The sequence below is a fragment of the Zingiber officinale genome, chromosome 9A (genome assembly GCF_018446385.1).
Source record: "Zingiber officinale cultivar Zhangliang chromosome 9A, Zo_v1.1, whole genome shotgun sequence".
Taxonomy (NCBI): Eukaryota; Viridiplantae; Streptophyta; class Magnoliopsida; order Zingiberales; family Zingiberaceae; genus Zingiber; species Zingiber officinale.
This window is the reverse complement of record NC_056002.1, coordinates 126,573,219-126,593,307: the sequence shown is the minus strand read 5'-3', so window position 1 is coordinate 126,593,307 and position 20,089 is coordinate 126,573,219. Positions and strand designations below refer to the sequence as shown.

At 39.3% G+C, this 20,089-nt stretch overlaps 2 protein-coding genes across 2 annotated transcripts in view; one reads left to right on the top strand and one right to left on the bottom strand.

Moving 5' to 3' along the window:
• Positions 1–11,847: 11,847 nt before the first annotated feature.
• Positions 11,848–14,371, top strand: LOC122019559 (cation/H(+) antiporter 15-like). The gene is made up of 3 exons (XM_042577018.1): positions 11,848–12,048; positions 12,125–13,198; positions 13,274–14,371. The coding sequence occupies exons 1-3, from the start codon at positions 11,848–11,850 to the stop codon at positions 14,369–14,371; spliced, it is 2,373 nt and encodes a 790-aa protein (XP_042432952.1).
• Positions 14,372–14,808: 437 nt separating this feature from the next.
• LOC122020744 overlaps positions 14,809–20,089 on the bottom strand; it is a 33,056-nt gene continuing 27,775 nt past the window's right edge. The window contains exons 10-14 of the mRNA XM_042578764.1: positions 18,015–18,093; positions 17,731–17,939; positions 17,501–17,646; positions 17,255–17,377; positions 14,809–15,166 (exon numbers count right to left, since the gene is read on the bottom strand). Coding sequence (XP_042434698.1) covers positions 15,014–15,166; positions 17,255–17,377; positions 17,501–17,646; positions 17,731–17,939; positions 18,015–18,093 — 710 coding nt within the window. The 3' untranslated portion in view covers positions 14,809–15,013. The remainder of the gene's footprint in view (positions 15,167–17,254; positions 17,378–17,500; positions 17,647–17,730; positions 17,940–18,014; positions 18,094–20,089) is intronic.

Below are 20,089 nucleotides of genomic sequence, written 5' to 3'. Positions count from 1 at the left end.
GCTAAGCAATGGAACGTCATGTATGATATAATTATCCACAAAATGATGTATCTTATCTTCAAAATCCATTATACAGAGGACTGTGAGAAGGTCATGAGTGGAGGACCTTATGCGACAATAGGGTGTCCTTTGTACTTGAAGCCACTTCAATAGGATTCTTTTTTCAATAGGAAGAACTACAATAACTACTAGTATAGGTACACATATTCAACCTACCACTTGAATGTTGGGTTATTCGTACCTTGAGCATGTTAGCTTCCAACATTGATCGACCATTGTTTATTGATCATGTAACCCAACAAAGGAATTGAATCAATTGTGCGCATGTGCTAGAAGAGGTGGATATAATGCAGGAGCCGCCGACAACCATCACAACGATCCTTCCTAGAGGTATGGAGGTATATCTTTGAGTTTTGCTAAAAATGACAACATATGGGGCATCACCAAGATCATTGTTAAGTTTTGGGTGATAAACAATTGACATCACAACTCTCAGATATGGTGGCATCTACTGACCTGGTTCAATAACATTTGGTTATCAGGGTGACAAAAGTGCAGCACCCCCATGCCCTTGCTTTGGCACAAAGAACATCGCCAACATAGGAGGAGGTGATTCAATAAAGGATATAAATTGCTCAGAACAAATGGAACCGCTAAAGGAATGGGGCTTCTAGATGTTATGACAATGGTTATTGTTGTAAGCTCACCACAAGCATCAGTTGTTGAAGCGTCTCAACAGACAAAACCTATTGAAGATCTTGTGATGACTAAGGAGCAAATTGTAGGAGGGGAGCAAGGAAGTACTACGGGACACTATAGGTTGTGCACAAACTATATAGGAAATTACTAGGAAATGGAAGATACGTACAAGCTCAATAGTGGAATGAAAAACACAACAAAAATACATCACAGTAAGATCGGTCACTAAAGATCATACTTGAATTACCAACTCATCTAGGGACGTGTAAAAGTTACCTTCCAGTTACTTGAGGAAAAGGCAAAACCCTAGCTATAGTGCAAGAGAATGAGGAGGATTGGCCAAGGATGATTGCTAGAACTTCAAGTAGGTCTGGTATACTGTAAAGATCGAAGCTATCCATGGGACAATACCCTCATCCTTTAGGATGGCGCAAGCCTTCACAAGGCAAATGAAGATAAATTCCAGGAATATTAGAAGTCTCAATAAAGGTCTCAAACAGAAGGGGGGTGGAGTCCCTCTTTCGCAGTATAAAGTTAAGTGTTTTAGGTGTACTGGAGATGAAGTTATTGGTGGAAGGTTTTTAAAAATTGAAAACTCATAGATTTCATCAACTTTAGATAGAACGGTAAGTTAGTCAAGGGAGTAGAAGTTTGATACTACTGATTTAGGATAACTAGAAGGTTGATTTGGAGGTGTTAGAATAGCATGACTAATTTGTGCATTGCCTGGTCAGATGCACAATGTCACAGAGACTCTTTGTGGTTATATTTGTCTATGGTTAATTTACTATTATAGAGAGGAAGGCGTTATGAGTGAGACTACAATATATTTCAGTTGATATGGAGACCCCATGACTGGTCTAAGGGATTTCAACTCTTACTTAACAATGGAGGATAAGAGTGGAGGACTCTCGATCACACCTTATTGCATATTAAAATTTCATCATTGTGTGACATTTACAGAACTGGAGGACCTAACATACATGGGTTGCAAGTACACATGGATAAATGGTAATTTCTATAGCAAATTGAACAAAACTCTGGTCAATAGAGAATCATTGGAAGCTAATTTACAGAGTTTCGTGAAATTCACCCCTGCCCTTGAAATGCATATTAGATCATTCAGCCTGCTTGATATAAATCATGGATTTAGGGGTTCTCATATAAAAGTCATTTAAATTCTTCAATACGTGGACTCAACATGATTTGTTTTCCCAATTAGTAGGGACAAAATGGATGGAGTACAAACAATAAGCAATTCGAAGTAATAAGCAATATTATCTTAAGCATATCTTAAAGTCATTGAAAGGGGATCTGAAGAAGATGAATGATGAGCACTACCAGTACAATATTGCACATGCAACAACTGTGAGGGAACAATTAGAAGAGGTGAAAGATGAAGGGTTAACACATGGTGGAGGATTACGTGCTACAGAACATCGTAGCACGTCTAAGCATTGTTGAACATTCATTTGTCATGTAGGGTATAAAAATTAGATACTTCAAACAGGTGGATCAAAATACGTCAATCGTTTATTCACTAGTGAAGTGTAACAAGAGCAATGTGATCAGTACTGTGTAAAAGTACGATGGTAATTTTTTTGAATCATTTGAAGAAGTGGTAATGATAGTCACTAATCACTTCCAACACCAACTAGGTTCGGCTCTATGTAGAACTGCCCCCTTTCCTCAATCTTGTATGAGTTTTGAGCAGTATATTATCTCAAATTAGCATTGTGCTCTAAAGTACCTTCCTACAACAGAGTAAATTAAACATACATTATTTGACATTGGGGATCAAAGGGTACCCGTATTAGATGAACATATCTCTAAGTGTTGGATCGAAAAGCGCTAGAGGGGGGAGGTGAATAGTTCTCGTGGCTTTCACTTTTCGTTTCGGAAAATCAACGAGTAAATGCAGCAGAAATATAAAACAAACACAGAAAGACACCAAGTGTTTTTACTTGGTTCGGAGCCTTGGGCGACTCCTATTCCAAGGCCCACGCTCGTTGAGCGTTTACTTTGGACAACAACTATAATCTCGCAAAGGTTACAAATGAATATTACAATTAATCTGTACTGAAAATTATACCGACACAAGCGAATCACAAAACTGAAGCTTCTGGTCATCGGTGTGTTGTTGTAGCTCAGCCGGATCGTCTCGGTAGTAGTGCGCTGAAGAAAAATTGCTTAGAAGTCGTTGTCTCCAAGCTACTGGTCGAGACTGGCTGATATAAGCCGTTGAGGGCGCCTTCAAGGTCCTTGAGGGCGCCTCCATCACTGGCGGATTCGCAGCGTGGATAAGATCTGTAACTCCTGTAGCTTATCCTCTTGAGGGTGCCTCCAATGCCCTTGAGGGTGCCTCCAAGGTCGTCCGAGGTGCCTCCAGCTCCTTTGGAGGGTGCCTCCAGTACCACTACGTAGACTCCTCAACCCTTGCACCCAAGGCGCCTCCAAGCTCCATGGAGGGTGCGTCGGGTACTATTCATCCGAGACAAAACTTGCTCTCTTGTCCCTGGAAGATATGTTGGTCCCAAAATATCAAGCATACCTTGCAAAACAAAGTTAGCACATAATAATAACATAGACATAAATGTCTGACAGTCATCGGACTGTCCGATTCTAACTTTGAATTTTCGTCTGAAAACCCTAGGTCGAACCGACGCCTACTGTTCTCTCAGCAGGGAACGCGTCCTCACTTACTCCACTCAAGAGAATATACCTGTTTCCAGTTCAATCCTCTTGATCGATTGGGCTTTTGCTTAGCGCCCGAGTCTTCAGGTCTTTCCGCTGGGCGTCTGCTCCACGACTCGCTCAGACTTTCCACCAGATCCGCGACACTGGGATTTTCACCTAGAGTTTCCAACTCTAGGACTTTTGCCCAAAGACCTTGACCCGCCAAGTCTTTCCGCCTACGGTTACCACCCCCTAGGACCTAGAGTTACCACCCCCTAGGGTTTTCTACTTGTCTAACCGCAGTTAGGACTTTTGCCTAAGATACCTTAGGATTTTTCCTGCAAACTCATTCAAACACATTAGATCACAAATAACCTTAACTTTGAATCCTTTACCATTATCAAAATTCAGGTTCGATCGTCGGATGTTTTCCGCACCAACACTAAGTTCTTGAAGTACTCTTGGGACACTAATAGGTGAAATTTCACTATAATGGTCATAGAATTTTTTCAAGCAAGAGATTATCGAGGAGATGGAACTACACTCTGATTGCCCTTGTTCGAAAGTCGACTCATGCTAGTAAGATGATAGATTATAGGTCAATGTCCTATTGCACGGTAATCTATAAAGTCATCACAAAGATATTAGCTTGACGACTATATGAGGTAGTAGGGGGTCTACTCCATTAGTCTTAGGCAACTTTTGTGCAAGGATGACTCATTACAGATAATATTCATCTGACACAGAGTTACTCCGAAGGTATTATAGGAAGTGTATGTCTCCTAGATGCATTATAAAGGTTGACCTTTAGAAGGCTTTCGACTCAATGCATTGAGAGTTTTTATGAAAGATGCTTATTGAACTATATTTTCCTATGTGATTTATATCCTAGATAATGGAATGTGAGACCACCACATTATTCTTGTTGAACGACACGAGATGGTCATAGATCATGCCGTAATATGTATTCCTTGGTTTACCATCTCTAAATTTGCTCCAAATGTTAAGATCTTCACGTCCTATCAATAAAAATATGCAAAGAGCAATTCTTTGAATGAAAAGAATGAAAATAATAAAAAGGAAATAAAAATATGCTCATGTGATTAAACAAAATACATACAAAATAATACCAAAAATCATATATGAAATATGCACATCAAATATCCCCAAACTTAAACTTTTACTTGTTTTCAAGCAAAACATGTAATCTAGATCTATGTGTATGAGTGATGCATCATAATCTCTAACGAATTAGTCTAGTTCTTTCATGTAGTTTCACTCATGAGCAAAGATAACGGGATTGTTTTAATGAGGCATAACTGAAAGTTCTCCATACTTAATATAAAAAGTAGCTTAACTTTTCTGGTTTCAACTTCCAATCCTAGTCAATTCATCATCTAACCATGTTCCTAATACTTTTAGTAAAAGACACTTATCTACCACATGCAAGGTTCATCCTCCCTCCTCCGTAGTGTTATCAACTGTATGCACAAGGTCTCATGATAGTCATTTTTCTAATAATCTAACTCAGAAGGGGTATCATTTTAATTTCTACTCATGATAACTATTTTTTAGCCGATACTTTTTTATTTTTTTTTATAAAGAGCAATGTTCAAGAAACTATTTTTCTTTCTTTTTTTTGCACAATATATTCTCAAAAATTTTGATTTTTCTAAATGATCTGAGTTTTTTCAGTAACCAAAATACAGTGAGGATCACCTAGGCAATAAAAAAACTAATCTAATTTTGTAAATCATAACTATTCTCAAATATATCAACTATCAAAATCAAGCATAATGTAAAAAATAAATCCTAAACAACTAGGTCAATATCAAAACTCTTACGATAAAAATACTATTCAAATCATACTAGCACTGATAGAAGAAAATACATCACAAAGAATACTAGCACACTATCACAAGAACATATAATCCATCATGGTAGAATTTTACTATAAGAAACAAACAAACAATGCATGATGACATGACAACATGATGAATAAATGATGAATCATGCAAAACAAACTATCAAACAAACCTAACTAAACTCTCGAGACTTGAATAAAACATTGTCCTCAATGATAACTATCGACGAGTGGCTTATATTTGAGCAGAAGTTAATATGAAGGGCATCACGAAAGAGAAAAGAAGGGGCATGCCCTGTCACAACCGTGCCCACTAGGCATAACCAGGCTGTGTCTAGTTCTAGAGGCGTTGCACGCCCAAGCACGGGCATGCCCATCGGACATGACCTGGTCGTGTTCGATTCTAGAGGTGCAACCTACTCAGGCACGAGCATACCTATCTTACATAGTCTAGCCATGCCCAGATCTAGATGAGTGACACGGCCAGGCACGGTCATGCCTAGGAGGCACAACCCGACTGTGTCTCATCCGGGAAACGATAGAAAACCTAGAAAATGTGGGTGTTTTGGTATCTTTGGTATGAAACATCATGTAAAAGTTTGGACACTATATATGGGATTATTGTAAATCTAATATAAGGGTTGAGAGAATTATAATAAAGCTTCGATCATTTTCATGGACGAGGCACGCTGCCGAACCACTACAATTCTCCGTTGTCTATTCTTCTTATTTCTTTCTCGTGTTCTCTTGTTGGGATTCCTTCGTTACATTATTGTCATGCGATCTTCTTTTGTCTCTCCTCCTCTTCTTATGCAACTATAGTTGTAGCGGTTATTGCCCATGATGTGACAATTGGAATAAGAGTTATGGTTTTTAACATGTCAAGGACATCTTCTGCAAAGTTTGATCTAGTGAAATTTGACAAAATCAAAAACTTTGGATTATAGTAGAGGAGGGTCATGGATCTATTGGTGCAACAAAGAATGGTAAATGCGTTAGGAGAAAGAACATTGAAAAGTATGGAAAGAATGGATTGGGAGGATCTTTAGGCGAAGGTAGTAGCAATGATCAAACTTTGTCTTATGGATGATTTGATGTATCATATCATGGATGAGGAGTCACCAGTGGTAGTTTGGTAAAAGCTAGAAAACCTGTATATGTCAAGATCTTTGACAAATAAGTTGCATCTTAAGCAGAGGTTATTCAAACTAAAGATGATAGAAGGAACTGATCTAAACTAACACATCAACATATTCAACCAAATTGTAAGGACCTGAATTGGTTGATGTGACAATCAAGGACGAAGATAAGGTGCTAATGTTACTAAATTCTCTACCTTCATCTCCTACATACGAGAACTTGATTACTACTCTGATGTGGGGGAAAGAAATACTCAAATTAGAGCTCACAAGTGCTTTGTTGGGCTTTCATCAATAGAAGAAAACAAATGATAAAGTTTCTTAAGGAGAATGACTTGTGGTGAATAAGGCTCATTTTAAGTTGAGGAAGAAAATGATCACGTACTACAAGTGTGGAGGCAAAAGTTATATAAAGATATATTGTCCAGAGATAAAGAAAAATATTACAGAGAACAAAGATTTTTTGACAAAGTCTACAAATATAGTTGAACAGGATAATTCAAAGAGTGGTGACAAAGATATGTTATCAATTCTGTCGAGTTTGAAGCAGCTTGTAGATGCATGGATCTTAAATTCTACATATTCATATCACATGATGCTAAACAATGAGTGGTTTAACATTTACAAGACAGTGTATTCTTATTCAGTGTTGATGGGGAATGATGCATCCTATAGAATTATTGGCATAGGGAACATTAGTCAATATATCTAATGGTGTTGTTAGAATCTTATGTGATATCAGATGCATATCAAATCTAAGAAAGAATTTGATCTCACTAAGTACACCGGACAATATTGATTGTAGTTATAAATCAGTGATCGAAATGATGAAGGTCAACAAAAGAACTCTGACTGTAATGAAAGGACAAAAGCTAGAAGGGAACATCTACAAGTTGATAGGGACTACGGTGTTACCGTGATGGAATCTGAATCAGACAACATGGTATTGTGGCATATGCGGCTAGGGCATATTAGCGAATTTGGGATGTTGAAACTTCACAAAAGAGATTTATTGATGGGTGTCAAGACGTGTAAGCTTGAATTCTATAAATTTTGTATTCTTAAGAAATAGAGCAAGGTACAATTTAAGATGACGATTCACAAGACAGAGGGGATTCTCGACTATGTACATACGGATCTTTAGAACTAGCTAGTTTCACATCACATGGACGATACTTGTATTTTATGAGTTTTTATTGATGACTACTCATGAAAAGTCTAGATATACTTCATACATCACAAATCAGAGACTTTCGAAGTTCAAACTATGGAAACTTGAAGTGGAGAACCAGACTAGAAAGAAGATCAAATGTCTTAGGTCAGATAATGAGACTAAGTACACAAATTCAAAGTTTTAAAAATTTTATGAGCAACATGAGATTATAAGGCATTATCAGTTCACAAAACATCTCAATAGAATAGTGTGATAAAAAGGTTAAATAGGACAATCATCGAGAAGACAAGATGTCTCAAGCTAAATGCAAGACTTGTTCTAGGGTGAAGTGACATAGCAAGTTATCTAATTAATAGATCACCAAGATCAACAGCAGAAGACAAAGTATTAGAAGAGGTATGGACAATAAATCAGGTTAATTATTCTCACCTTCGAGTATCTAGATATCCAACCTATATGAGCAAATCTAGTGAGGAAAGATCAAAGATAGATGCAAAATCAAATCAATGCATCTTTCTGGGGTATCAAAAAGGAGTTAAATGTTTCAAACTTTGGGATCCTAAGATAAATAAGATTATGATCATTAGAGATGTAGTGTTTGACAGGAAAACTATGTTAAAAGGAATATCAATGAATAGTAGCAAGGAGAAAGACCATGTGCAAGTGGATTTAGAACTCATGACTCTAATGATACTAGCTCAGGGTATACAGAGCATCACATTATAGTTGGGGGCAGGATGAGACGAGTCATGAAGCCACCCACTCGATATGGATTTGAGGATTTGATATCTTATTACTTATCACCAGTAGTAGAGACCCTACATCTTTCCAACTAGCGGTTCACAACTCTGAGAATGATAAGTGGATGAGTGTTATAGTAGAGGAGATGGAATCACTGCAAAAGAATCAAACCTAGGATCTAGTGGAACTTCCTAAGGGAAAGTGAGCTATAGGGTGCAACTGGGTCTTCAAGGAGAAGGAAGCAATGTTAGAGGGAGAAGAAGTGAAGTTTAAGGTTCATTTGGTAGTAAAGGGGTACTCACATAGAAAGGAGATTGACTACGATGAAATTTTCTCTCTAGTGGTGAGATATATGTCTATCAGAGTGGTGTTAACTTTGGTGGCATATCATGATTTACAACTAGAGCAAATGGATGTGAAGATAGTATTTGTTTAGGGTGATTTGGAGGAATAAATTTTTATGTCACAGCCTAAGGGATTTAGTCAGTCTGGTAAGAGTTTTAGTTTGCAAGTTTAAGAAAGAGCTCTATGGATTAAAACAATCTCCTAGACATTGATACAAGCATTTTAATTTGTACGTGATGTGAGTTTGATTGCTACATATATATGTAAAGAGCCTTAAAGATAGATCATTAATTTCTTACTACTATATGTAGATGACATGCTTATTACTGCAAAGAAGATAAAAGATGTCAACAAATTAAAGAGACCATTGAGCAAAAAAATTGACGTGAAAGATTTGGGTGAGACCAAGAAAAATTTTAGAATGGAGATTTATAGGGATAGAGCTACAAAGAGATTATGATCATCTCAACGTAGCTATGTAGAGAAGGTACTAGATAGGTTTAATATGAATAATGCAAAATCAGTGAATACACATCTGGCACAACACTTTAAGTTATCCAATACACAGTACCGAAAGACGGATAAGGAGATCCAAGAAATGTTGAAGGTTTCATATGCCAGTGTAGTTGATTGTTTGATGTATATCATGGTTTGTACGAATTCAGATTTTGCACAAGTAGATAGTATGGTGAGCAAGTCCTCTCAAATCCTTGTCGATCGCATTGGGATGCAATGAAGTGGATTTTCATATCCTTAAGAAATACAATTGATTATATCATCAGGTTCAACAAACAATCGGAAGATCCTTCAGTTACTGGGTATATGGATGTAGATTATGCATGAGATTTAGGTGACAGGAGGTCTACTACATGATACATGTTTACTATAGCAGGAGATCAAATCTATTGAAAGTCCATGATACAAGTTATTATTGCATTGTCCACTACGAAGTCAGAGTACATAACAGTAACTGAAGTAGTGAAGAAAGCTTTATAGTTTACAGGATTAGTCAAATAACTGGATATTTAGCAAAGTGAAGTTAAGTTGGTGTGTAATAGTTAGAGTGTAATCTATTTGGTGAACAATCAGGTGTATCATGCGAGAACTAAGCACATTGATGTAAGATTTCATAAGATCGAAGAACTGATTGCTTCAAAAGAAATTCAACTTGAGAAGGTTTACACTGTAAATAATGTTGTGGACATGTTAACGAAGTCAGTGACCACAAAGAAGTTCATCTGTGTCTCTAGATGCTAGAGGTATGAAGTCCTAACCTAGAGTTCCAAGTGGAGTTTTGCTAAAAGATCACCAAAATTCTTTTAAACAAAGTTAAATGGTCATATCCAAGTGCATGGTTTGACTTATCAAAACCTATGGTCAACCCAATTTTAAAAATCAACCATTGGATCCTCTACTTGTTAGGGCAACAATTCCTTCTCGGTGGCTACTATAGTTAACTATAGTGCTTTGATGCTTTGATAATTTAACTTAAATTAGATGTGTATTTAATGAGTTGTATGAAGTGTGTAAATTGTGAGGAGCTTTGAATATAGGGACACTTATCAATCTTGAGAAGAAAGTGCAGACCATTTGACACATGTATTATTTAGCTCTTTTGAACCGATTAATTTTGGAGATGATCGGTCCAATCTTATGAAATTTTTTTATCGATCATCAGAGTAAATCTAAAAACGTAATGAAAATCTTAGATTTATTTTGATGTTGAGATGATTCATCGTATTGATGTTTCAATAGCCTAGGTAGGGATAAGGTTCTCTAGACCTTATGGTAGCTTATGTGGGTCGTAAGCAGAGTGAAGGGGGGCTACCCAGCTACGCATCAATGTGATAGTCTGATTGACCTTATTCCAATTGAGTGGAGTAGGTTTCGATCCACTAGAATAGTGTCCAATTAAAACAGCGTCTCATTAACTAGAAGGCTAGTTTATAGATAAAAAAAATAAAGGTTTTCTTTGAGTTATAGTCAAGTGGAAGACAATGTCTAATACTTTGGAAGTTGGTCCAATTGACTTAAAGGCTAATTTCTATATAATAAAATGTTTTTATTTGAGTTGAAATGATTGGAATGATAATCCATCAACTGAGACTTTATCCAGTGAACTAGAAATGTTATTATTGGTTATGATACTCATGTTCGACTGGATCATGCTAGCAATTGACTAAAGGTGTCACTTTTCGCTTTTTCTAAGCGAACTTTGGACCATGGTTATATAAATCTTTAGTTGATGATTTTGGCATTAAGGCATTCACTTATGTATCTCATATAGTTGTGTTTCATTCACTTGTGTCGGAATGCATTTAGTTGTTAGAAAGTATCTAGTAATGATGGGAACTCTTTTGAGATAGCCTCACTAGGTCTTGAGAAGTGAACATGATCTCGAAGGTGATTATTGATTAGAGGATATATATTCCAAGGGTTTTCGTATTATAGAAGCGAATCTAGACCAAAAGTTTGTTGATGTTTATGATGAACGCTCTGAAGTTTATCATTGCAAGGAGTTATAAGAACCTATCATTCTCATGTTCTTAGCCTTTACCTTGTTACTTTATTTAAAGGGGTGGATTAATTAATGAATATTTACTTGAAGCAACTACCTGAGTTTTATCCATAAGGTTTTTTTTAAGATTTAATCTGGTTATACTTGATGATAAACTTGAAATAATTATAGAGTAATTATGTTATGATGTTTATGATTATAAGATTTTATATATCTTTTTGTTTAATATATTATATTATTATAGTGTGAAAGAACTGACTAGAATGATATGAAAATTAATATTGCTATTTGAGTCTAGGGAAACAAGTCGAGCCGAGTTGTAAGATGTTCAAACTTGTTTGATAAGGTAATCAAGTCGAGTCTAGTTTAAAATGAACCAAGCTTTTGAAATAAGTGTTCAAGCTTGACTTGATTTATTTTTTAGGAGCTTGAACTTATTTGAAGCTTAGCTTAAACTTGATTCATTTAAATGTTATCAAACTCTCAATTAATTAATGCGAATCTATTTTGAGGATGCTGCCAGGCAATTTGCTGCAATAGTGCAATTGACAATCAACCTCGTCGTTCGTTGGTTGTCGACCATGAATCACAACCTAATTCCATCTCTCCATCAAGCTGCTTCTATATTTGCCGACCAACCACGAGGAGAACGACGTTCGTTCGTCGTCCTCGTCCTCGTCCTCGTCGTACCATGGCTCAGATCATCAACGGAACCGATCTGGATCAACTCTCCCGCCCCTCCTTCTCCTATGGCTTCTTCTACCACGAAGACCCCCTCCGAGACACCGCCTCCCTCCTCCTCTTGCAATTCATCGTCTCCGTCCTCACCTCCCGCTTCCTCTACTTCCTCCTCCGCCCCCTCCGCCAACCTCGCATCGTCTGCGACATCATGGTATGTGATCGTACGTCTTCTAGCTAGCTAGTTTCAATGTATTGATTGATATGTCTGATGATGATGACGATTACAGGGTGGTTTGCTTGGGTCTAGTCCCAGAATTCTTATTATCCTTTCGCATCTACGCATCCCTGCTGCGCGGCGAATGGCGGATTCCTACGAGCCGACTCTGTTCCGGGACGACGTTATATCCTACACGCGCCTCCTGGCCGCCTACGGCGCCATGATCAAGTTCTTCTTGATCGGTGTCAAGATCGATCCCACACTGGCTTGGCGGTCCGGGAAGAGGACCGCCATCCTCGGATTCGGCAGCATGGTCATACCTTTCCTCTTCCTCCTCGCGCTCCAGTTACCTTTCATGAGGCTGGTGAAAATCGACAACGAGGGAAACAGAGTGATCCCCAACATCGGCGACCCGGACGTCTTCCTCCATTTGGCGGCCACGGTCGCCGCCACCCCGCCTTCGGTGGTCGCTGACGTCCTCGCCGACCTGAGGCTGCTCAACACCGAGCTGGGCCGCTTCGCCGTCGCGACGTCGATGGTGAACGAGATAACTCGGTGGAGCATCTTCGTGGTCTACAGGGTGATCGATACGGCGCACCAGCGTCACAGCTACGTGAAGGCGATACGGGAGGTGGCCGGCACGGGGGCCTTCCTGATCGCGCTGCTTTCGCTGGTGTGGCCGTGGGCGCGGTGGATCGTGCGGCGGACGCCCAAGGGGGGCCGCGTGGCGGAATGGCACATTCTGGTGATGATGCTGGCGGTGCTGACCATCGGCGCGCTGAGCGACGCGCTGGGGCTGGGATTCCTCGACGCCCCCTTGGTCATGGGGCTGCTGGTCCCCGACGGGCCGCCGCTGGGGATGGCGCTGGTGGAGCAGCTGGAGCTCTTCTCCACAGAGCTGCTGCTCCCGCTTTTTTTTCTCACCGTCGGCTACATCACCGCCTTCGACCGCATAACTAATCCCATCATGATGTTGTGGATGCTGCTGTACATTTTATCCGGACACGTCGTGAAGGCCCTCGTCGCCGTCTTCGCCGGCGTCTACTACAGGGCTTCCATACAAAAGGCCGCTCTTCTCGGCCTCATGCTCAACTTCAAAGGCCTGGTGGAGCTCATGGTCTACATCGGAGTCAAGGGCGACCGAGTAAGCTATTTAATTAGATCCCACGCACTAACTTGACGCCGTCCGGATCGTGAGAATTTAACGTTTGGTATGTAGAAATTCAGGCCGCAAGGTTTTGTGACGGCGCTGATCTCCATCGTCCTGGTCACCGGCGTCTGCTCGTGGCTGGTGACCACCTTCTACGACCCGCTGGACACGCGGCACAATGTGGGTTACCGGGCGCTGCAGCACCTGAACGCGCAGGAGAAGTTTAGTGCGGTGGCGACGATGCTGAACGAGGACCCAGTGCCGGCGATGCTCGACTTGTTCGAGGCGTCGTGCGCGACGCCGGCGGGGCAGAGCTCATCGTGCATCCACGTGCTGCACCTGGTGGAGTTGAGCGGCCGGGCCAACTCCACCCTCGTCCCACACAAGAACCGCAAGGGGGAGCTGGTGAATCCCGCGCAGATGGACCGCCTCCACAACGCCTTCCTCAACTACGAGAAGAGGAAGAAGGAGGGCGTCGCCATCCTCCCCTTCACCGCCATCAGTCCCTACACCACCATGCACCAGGACATCTGCTCGCTCGCCATGGACAAGTGCGTCCCCTTCGTCATCGTCCCCTTTCCCAGGTTCGATTCCGGCGCCAGCAGAGAGATCGAAAAGGTCGCTCGAAACATCGTCCCCCAGGTCCTTTCGCAAGCTCCGTGCTCAGTGGGGATCCTAGTCCACCACGCGCTCACCAGCTCGAGGCCGCTCGTGCCGGAGAAATTCCGGTACTCCGTCAAGGTGCTCTTCTGGGGCGGTAACGACGACAGGGAAGCACTGTCGTACGCGGCGCGGATGGCACGGCACCCCGGCGTGCGCATGTCGGTCGTGCGGTTCCAGCAGCAGGCGAAGGCAGCGGAGGACGAACTCTCATGGGACGACGTCATCTTCAAGGAGTTCGTCAGGGGGGTAGCCGGGAACGAGCGGGTGACGGTGGAGGAGTTGGCGGCGAGGGACATCAACGAGACGATGGCGGGGATCAAGTCGATCGAGAGCGAGTGCGACCTGGTGATGGTGGGGCGGGAGCAGTGCGCCGGGTCGATGCTGGGGGAAGCGCTGGGCAAGTGGGTGGAGTTGCCGGAGCTGGGGGTGGTGGGGGACATGCTCGCCTCCAACGATTTCGCCAAGTTCTCTTTCTCCGTTCTCGTGGTTCAGCAGCATAGCTAGCTGAGGAACTTGTGTGCTCAAATTTGCGCCGATTATCAACAACATAAAATCTTCTGCAGAATTCGTGCTCCGCTGGATGCCCGTCGAACTAGTTACAGCAAAGAAATACTGTCAAATCACTACCGCAGAGAGAGGTGCTGCGCTCACCACTGTAGGTTCTCATCTTCACGAATCAGTTTGCACAGTGTGTACTGCAAAAGATGAGAGACACATGATAAATAAGATAATGATCCGAGCATTATAGTGGATGAAATACTCCACTTAACTGTAAATCAGATAATAATTGAAGGATCGGTGGTGAATACCTTGTAGGCCTTGAAGCTTGATGATTTGCCTTGGGAACCCATTCTAAGAATTCAGTGACTGACTGCACATTGTTATAATGAATGAATAGAGCGGTAGGGAAAGATAGTGAATCATCAACAGGAATAGACAGATTGATAAACAAAAATACATGCTTCGCCATGATGAAATGTTTGTTTCTATAATGTTACATGCCAACTACAATTAATTACAAAATTACAGGGTGGCAACTCAAAACACCATAAGAATCAACAATTTGTATCTTAAATAAAAAAAATGGTGTAATGCATGAAATGGAATGAAATTTGAATGATCCTCTACTTGCTGCAAATTGGAATGCTAGTTGTCATACTTCTTTGGTTGGCGCCAATGAAGGATTCTTCTTGTCAGAGAGCTGATGAATGAGGATTTGGGAAGCGGCTGCCTTTTTCCATTTAGATGCTTCCATGCAAGATCAGTGTACATAGGTTGATTTACCAAGGGTCTTTCAATCTGGATTATAGTTTAAGAAGAACAAAAATTTGTCAGGTCCAAAATCCATATACATGTGTATGATAATCTGAAATAGCGAAACTACCACTGGCCTTGCGGAAATTGCAAATTGCTTCACATGATTAAGACATGGTGGATCTTGTGATTAAGACAAACTCATACTAACAAGGCAGTCGTTAATTCTCTAAACTGTGACTTCTCAAAGGGAGGGATAATAAGTGGATGTTCTACAACATTTCTTAGTTCATATTGTGATTTCATGGTCCTGAAATCAAGGTTTGTATGCAAAAAGTCAAAACAATATAATGTACTCCAATGACGTGTTAATTTTCATCACCCAGCATCATTGTATTAGTTGCAATATAAAATTCAATTTGATATGTGACTTGGAATGTTAACAAAAATGATTTTAACTTCAAATACAAATAAGGGTCCACATAAATAATTTGTAAAATCAGCACTCCAAAGTTCAAATGTCACCAATATCCATAAAAAGTGAACTCAACAAACATGTTCGCTGTTCCATGATCCATCCAAGGTTTGATTGACTGGGTATTAAGTTAGAAGACAAGTTTATACATTTTCTGTTGAAAGCTAGCGCCCAAGTTTCAACAGTCAGCTTAGTTTGCTAGAGTCTAGACCAAGTTCTACCTTCCATGAGTGCCCCTCTTATAATATGATTTGTTCCAAATACCAATTACCCTATCCCCCTTTCGTTCATGGTATCACTCATGTCTCTGATTCTGTAACTGCAATCATGAATTAATTAACCATTGCTCGTTAGATGGAGCTATATATTTTGCATTCAGTTGGGAAAGTTTATGTGCTCAAGTGAGAGATGAATAAGAGTTTGGAGCTCTGGGCAACTGAAACTATGATAATCGAAATCCACCCAAATTTAATATTGGATTTGGTTAAAACAAAACAATAAATAATTGATTATCATTTTGAATTACTTGCTCCAAAGAATGACAAATTCCAATTTAATTAGTATGCATTTGTACTTGGGTTCTATATATACACATATACATTATGTAGGAATATTATATATATATATATATATATACACACACACACACAACTATTTTTAGATTTACTACAGCTTTAAACTGAAATGAATTGAAGTTTTGTTTTTTCATCATAAATTGAAACCTAAGTGATAAATTGAATTTTTGGATTGGTTTTATCAGAGTCCCTTAGATTAGATAAGAGAACTGACCCATACCTTACAACATCCAACCACTTGCCTAAAATGCTTAAACACAAGTTTATAGCATCTCTCTCATCTAAACTCCTTTATTAACCCATAACTCACCATAAAAGATAGCCCGGTGCATGAAACTCCTGTCAATCAATGTGGGTCCCGAGGACGGGTCTATTATACGCAGTCTTTGCATTGCAAAGGGCTATTTCCACTTTGCATTGCAAGAGGCTTCCATGATTTGAACCCATGACCATCAGGTCACACGGTAGCAACTTTATCATTACGCCAAGGTTCCTCTTCTAACCCACAACTCACCATGTGGTACAAAATTGAGTGCCACAGGTCTGGTTCAATCCTATTTGACCTTTCAGTTCGAATGCACATCCCCTATAAATTGTGTTTTGCAAATGACAAATACACTAAGGATCATCAATTTGGAATATCCTTGGTTGATTGTAGTGTCCAGTATAGCTTTCAATTACAAAATAAGAGAAGTACCAAGAATTGGGCAAGAATCGATAACTAACAGTCCAGTCTGTAACTCCAACTACCAAACTGCTGCAGGAGATCAATGAAATCTATGGCATGCCTTACACCTATCAGGACTGTTTGCTTAAGACCAAATAGTAGTTGTGTTCATGCATCTTATGATATTATTTTCCTGCAAGTCATGGAACGTTATCTTCAAATTAAATCCCCTCCCAACCTCCAAGAAATCCAAACACACACACACACAGACATATTTCCCATGATTTGTCAACTACCTTTTTTAGAGACCTTGTTAAGAATTGCATAAATAGTAGCTCTAAAACTGGAAAAAAAAAATCAGTTGTAAGTTGTAGCCTTGTCAAAATTAAAACAAGGTTAAATAGACGTTAGTTTACCTTTCTTATTTTCCCATTCTTCAAGTGGTACCGAACACCAGACCAATTTATATATTGCGAGAAATGTGATCGGAATGCTGAAATGGGGTACAGGAAGTTGTCCACAACCATGGCAACAAACACCTGATCAGCAGTATAAAACAAACCCAAGTTAGTCATATCTTCATACTTCTGGCCTTAGTTATTCTCATAGGTATGAACACTAACCACACTTAAGATGACTAAATGAAATAGAAGAAAACTCACCAAACCCCAGTTATAAGAACCAAGTGAGACAGTTGGTTCTTCTGGAGACAGCATGTTGCACAGCTGAATTTCCACCTTAGTCAAGTTCCACATTGAAAGGAGTTCTATCACAGTAGAAACAAGCAAGCAGGTAGCGAGCAAAGAGCCTGCAGAACATCAGAATCAGAAATTTAGTTCTACAGGTAGCAGCTTAGACTACGCCCTACTTTCAAAGGGGATAATTAGCTCACCACAAGATGAGGCAGATGCTTCGAAGATAGAACTGTTATATGGTGCTCTTATGGCTGTCAGAAGATGTATCAGTGCCATAAAATATGGCCATGCAAATCCCCATGACAAATAACAATGTGTAGAAAACAAAGCCCGGTTCATCAACCAGTTAACCCTCGATATGTAGGATTCAAGAACAAAAGTTTGCTTCCTTAGGTAATTCCAGTATCTACATGAATATAACATGAAAAAATGAAAAGAAAAAAAACATTGTGAAAATGTTTACTAAAATGAACCCCCAGACCTTGAGAAGCTAAGGTCACTTGCAAGAGGGTGAGGAAAGACTGCAACTGGTGGTGACCAGATAAGTCTCTTATATTGACCTACAAAAACATTTATTATAATCTTATTTCACCAATTCAGACACTACGTGTCCATGGTAAGAAATAGCATAAGAATAACAGAAAGTAGAAACATATCTAGTATGTATACTGTCAAAATGTTTGATCCTTGGTTTCTGAAAGAATAAACAAAGAAACACAATTTGGAAAGTAAAAGCCATCTTGAAGAGACAATTATAACAAAATTTGGTCGTTCCAACTCAATCACTTAATTGAATTTGTACCTCATCTGTGACTACACGGACCCACTGAAAACGATTACAAAACACAAATGGACTTCTCCAACAATTCCTATGGTTTTATATGATAACAAGAATTGAATCAATTTGGTAAACATTCAGACTTACAGATGAATTGTATTTAGTCAAGTACTCTTTTACAAAGCTTTGCCATAAGAACACTGAGATGCATATTGTTTTTGAGACGTATTTCCACATAACTTACTATCTAAAACTAGAGACAATTTTCACAATTGCACATGAAATTTTCATTGTAGACACATAATATAAAGTCCACAGTATACTGACAAGAAGATTGATATAAATAAATAAATGAGTATATATGCATGTGACTTAAATATGAATTGTATTTAATCATGTACTCTTTTACATAGATTAATCAAGTCCATAATACACTTGCCAAGTAGATTGATACAAATAAATAAATATGTGTGTGACTTACATGTAAATTGTATTTAATCAAGTACTCTTTTACATAGCTTTGCTATGAGAACACTGAGATGCATATTGTTTCAGAGAAGTATTTCCACACAATTTACTGTTTAAGACTAGAGATAATCTTCACTTTTGAACACAAAATTTTCAATGTAGACACATAATAGAAAGTCCAATTACACTTACAAGCAGATTGGTATAAATAAACATGTGTGTGCATTTACAAGATTATTCCAATCCAAGATATGTAATTCCACATCATCCAGACACTTGCCATAGACCCAGAACCGTAACTGGGTCAATGGGCTAGTTACCTGTTGACCCGGTTTGATGATAGGAATCATAACCAACCCATCTCTAGATGGACCGATTACAGTTCCAGCCCAAACTTAACCGTGAACCAGCAGTTTGAACTGCCAGTTCAGACAAGTTTTTTTTAAAGATCATTGGAGGTGTTATTTTTAATGGTCTAAATTATTTGATCGGATTATAAAATTATAGTTTAACATAAGAATTAGACGGTAATGTGGCTGAAACATAAAGTAGTGGTAGTAGTGACAATTTAAAACTCACGAAAGCTCAACTTTTATTACGAGAATGGATGAAACATCCACAAGGATCCTTAAGTTTCAGACACGAACTTAGAATTATTTGATGACTTCTTTTGATTTTAGTGAAATAGATAGCAAGCCAATTTTGATAGTTTATGATAGTGGTCACATAAGACCCAAAGTTATCCCATCCTCTCTATCATAAAAAAGAAGATTCTAGATTAACTGGTGTCAGTCTTTACTATGGAACAAATATTTAGTTTGGAGGTAGTAATATCTCGGATGAAAAATCTACTTTGGATCCTGACTCTGTGGAAGAGCAGACTACTTGACGATTGGATGAGAACTACAAAAAAAAATGCAACTTTCATAAAACAAGGTAGAAAATTTTGATATCGAAGGAACTACCACTACAAAATGAGAAATGAAAGTGAGTAAACATCACTTCCTAAGGTAATAAGAGTATACCTTAGAGTAAAAAGGTAAGTGAATTATATGTGTTTTGATTCTCCTAATTCTAAGGGGATATGTCCAGAGCTTAAATAAGTTCAAGTCCTTTTTAAATCTTTCTAAGTTTATAAATTTTTAAAATATTTTTTTTAAATATAAATAATGACCTTAAATCCTCACAAACCATAAATTCAACCATAATCGACGTTTCTAAATTGTGAACCATAACCACCTTTCAGTCATGTTGAAGTTGGGATACTCCACGCTCATAAGTGTCGCATGGACAAGTGTGGTGGTCCAATG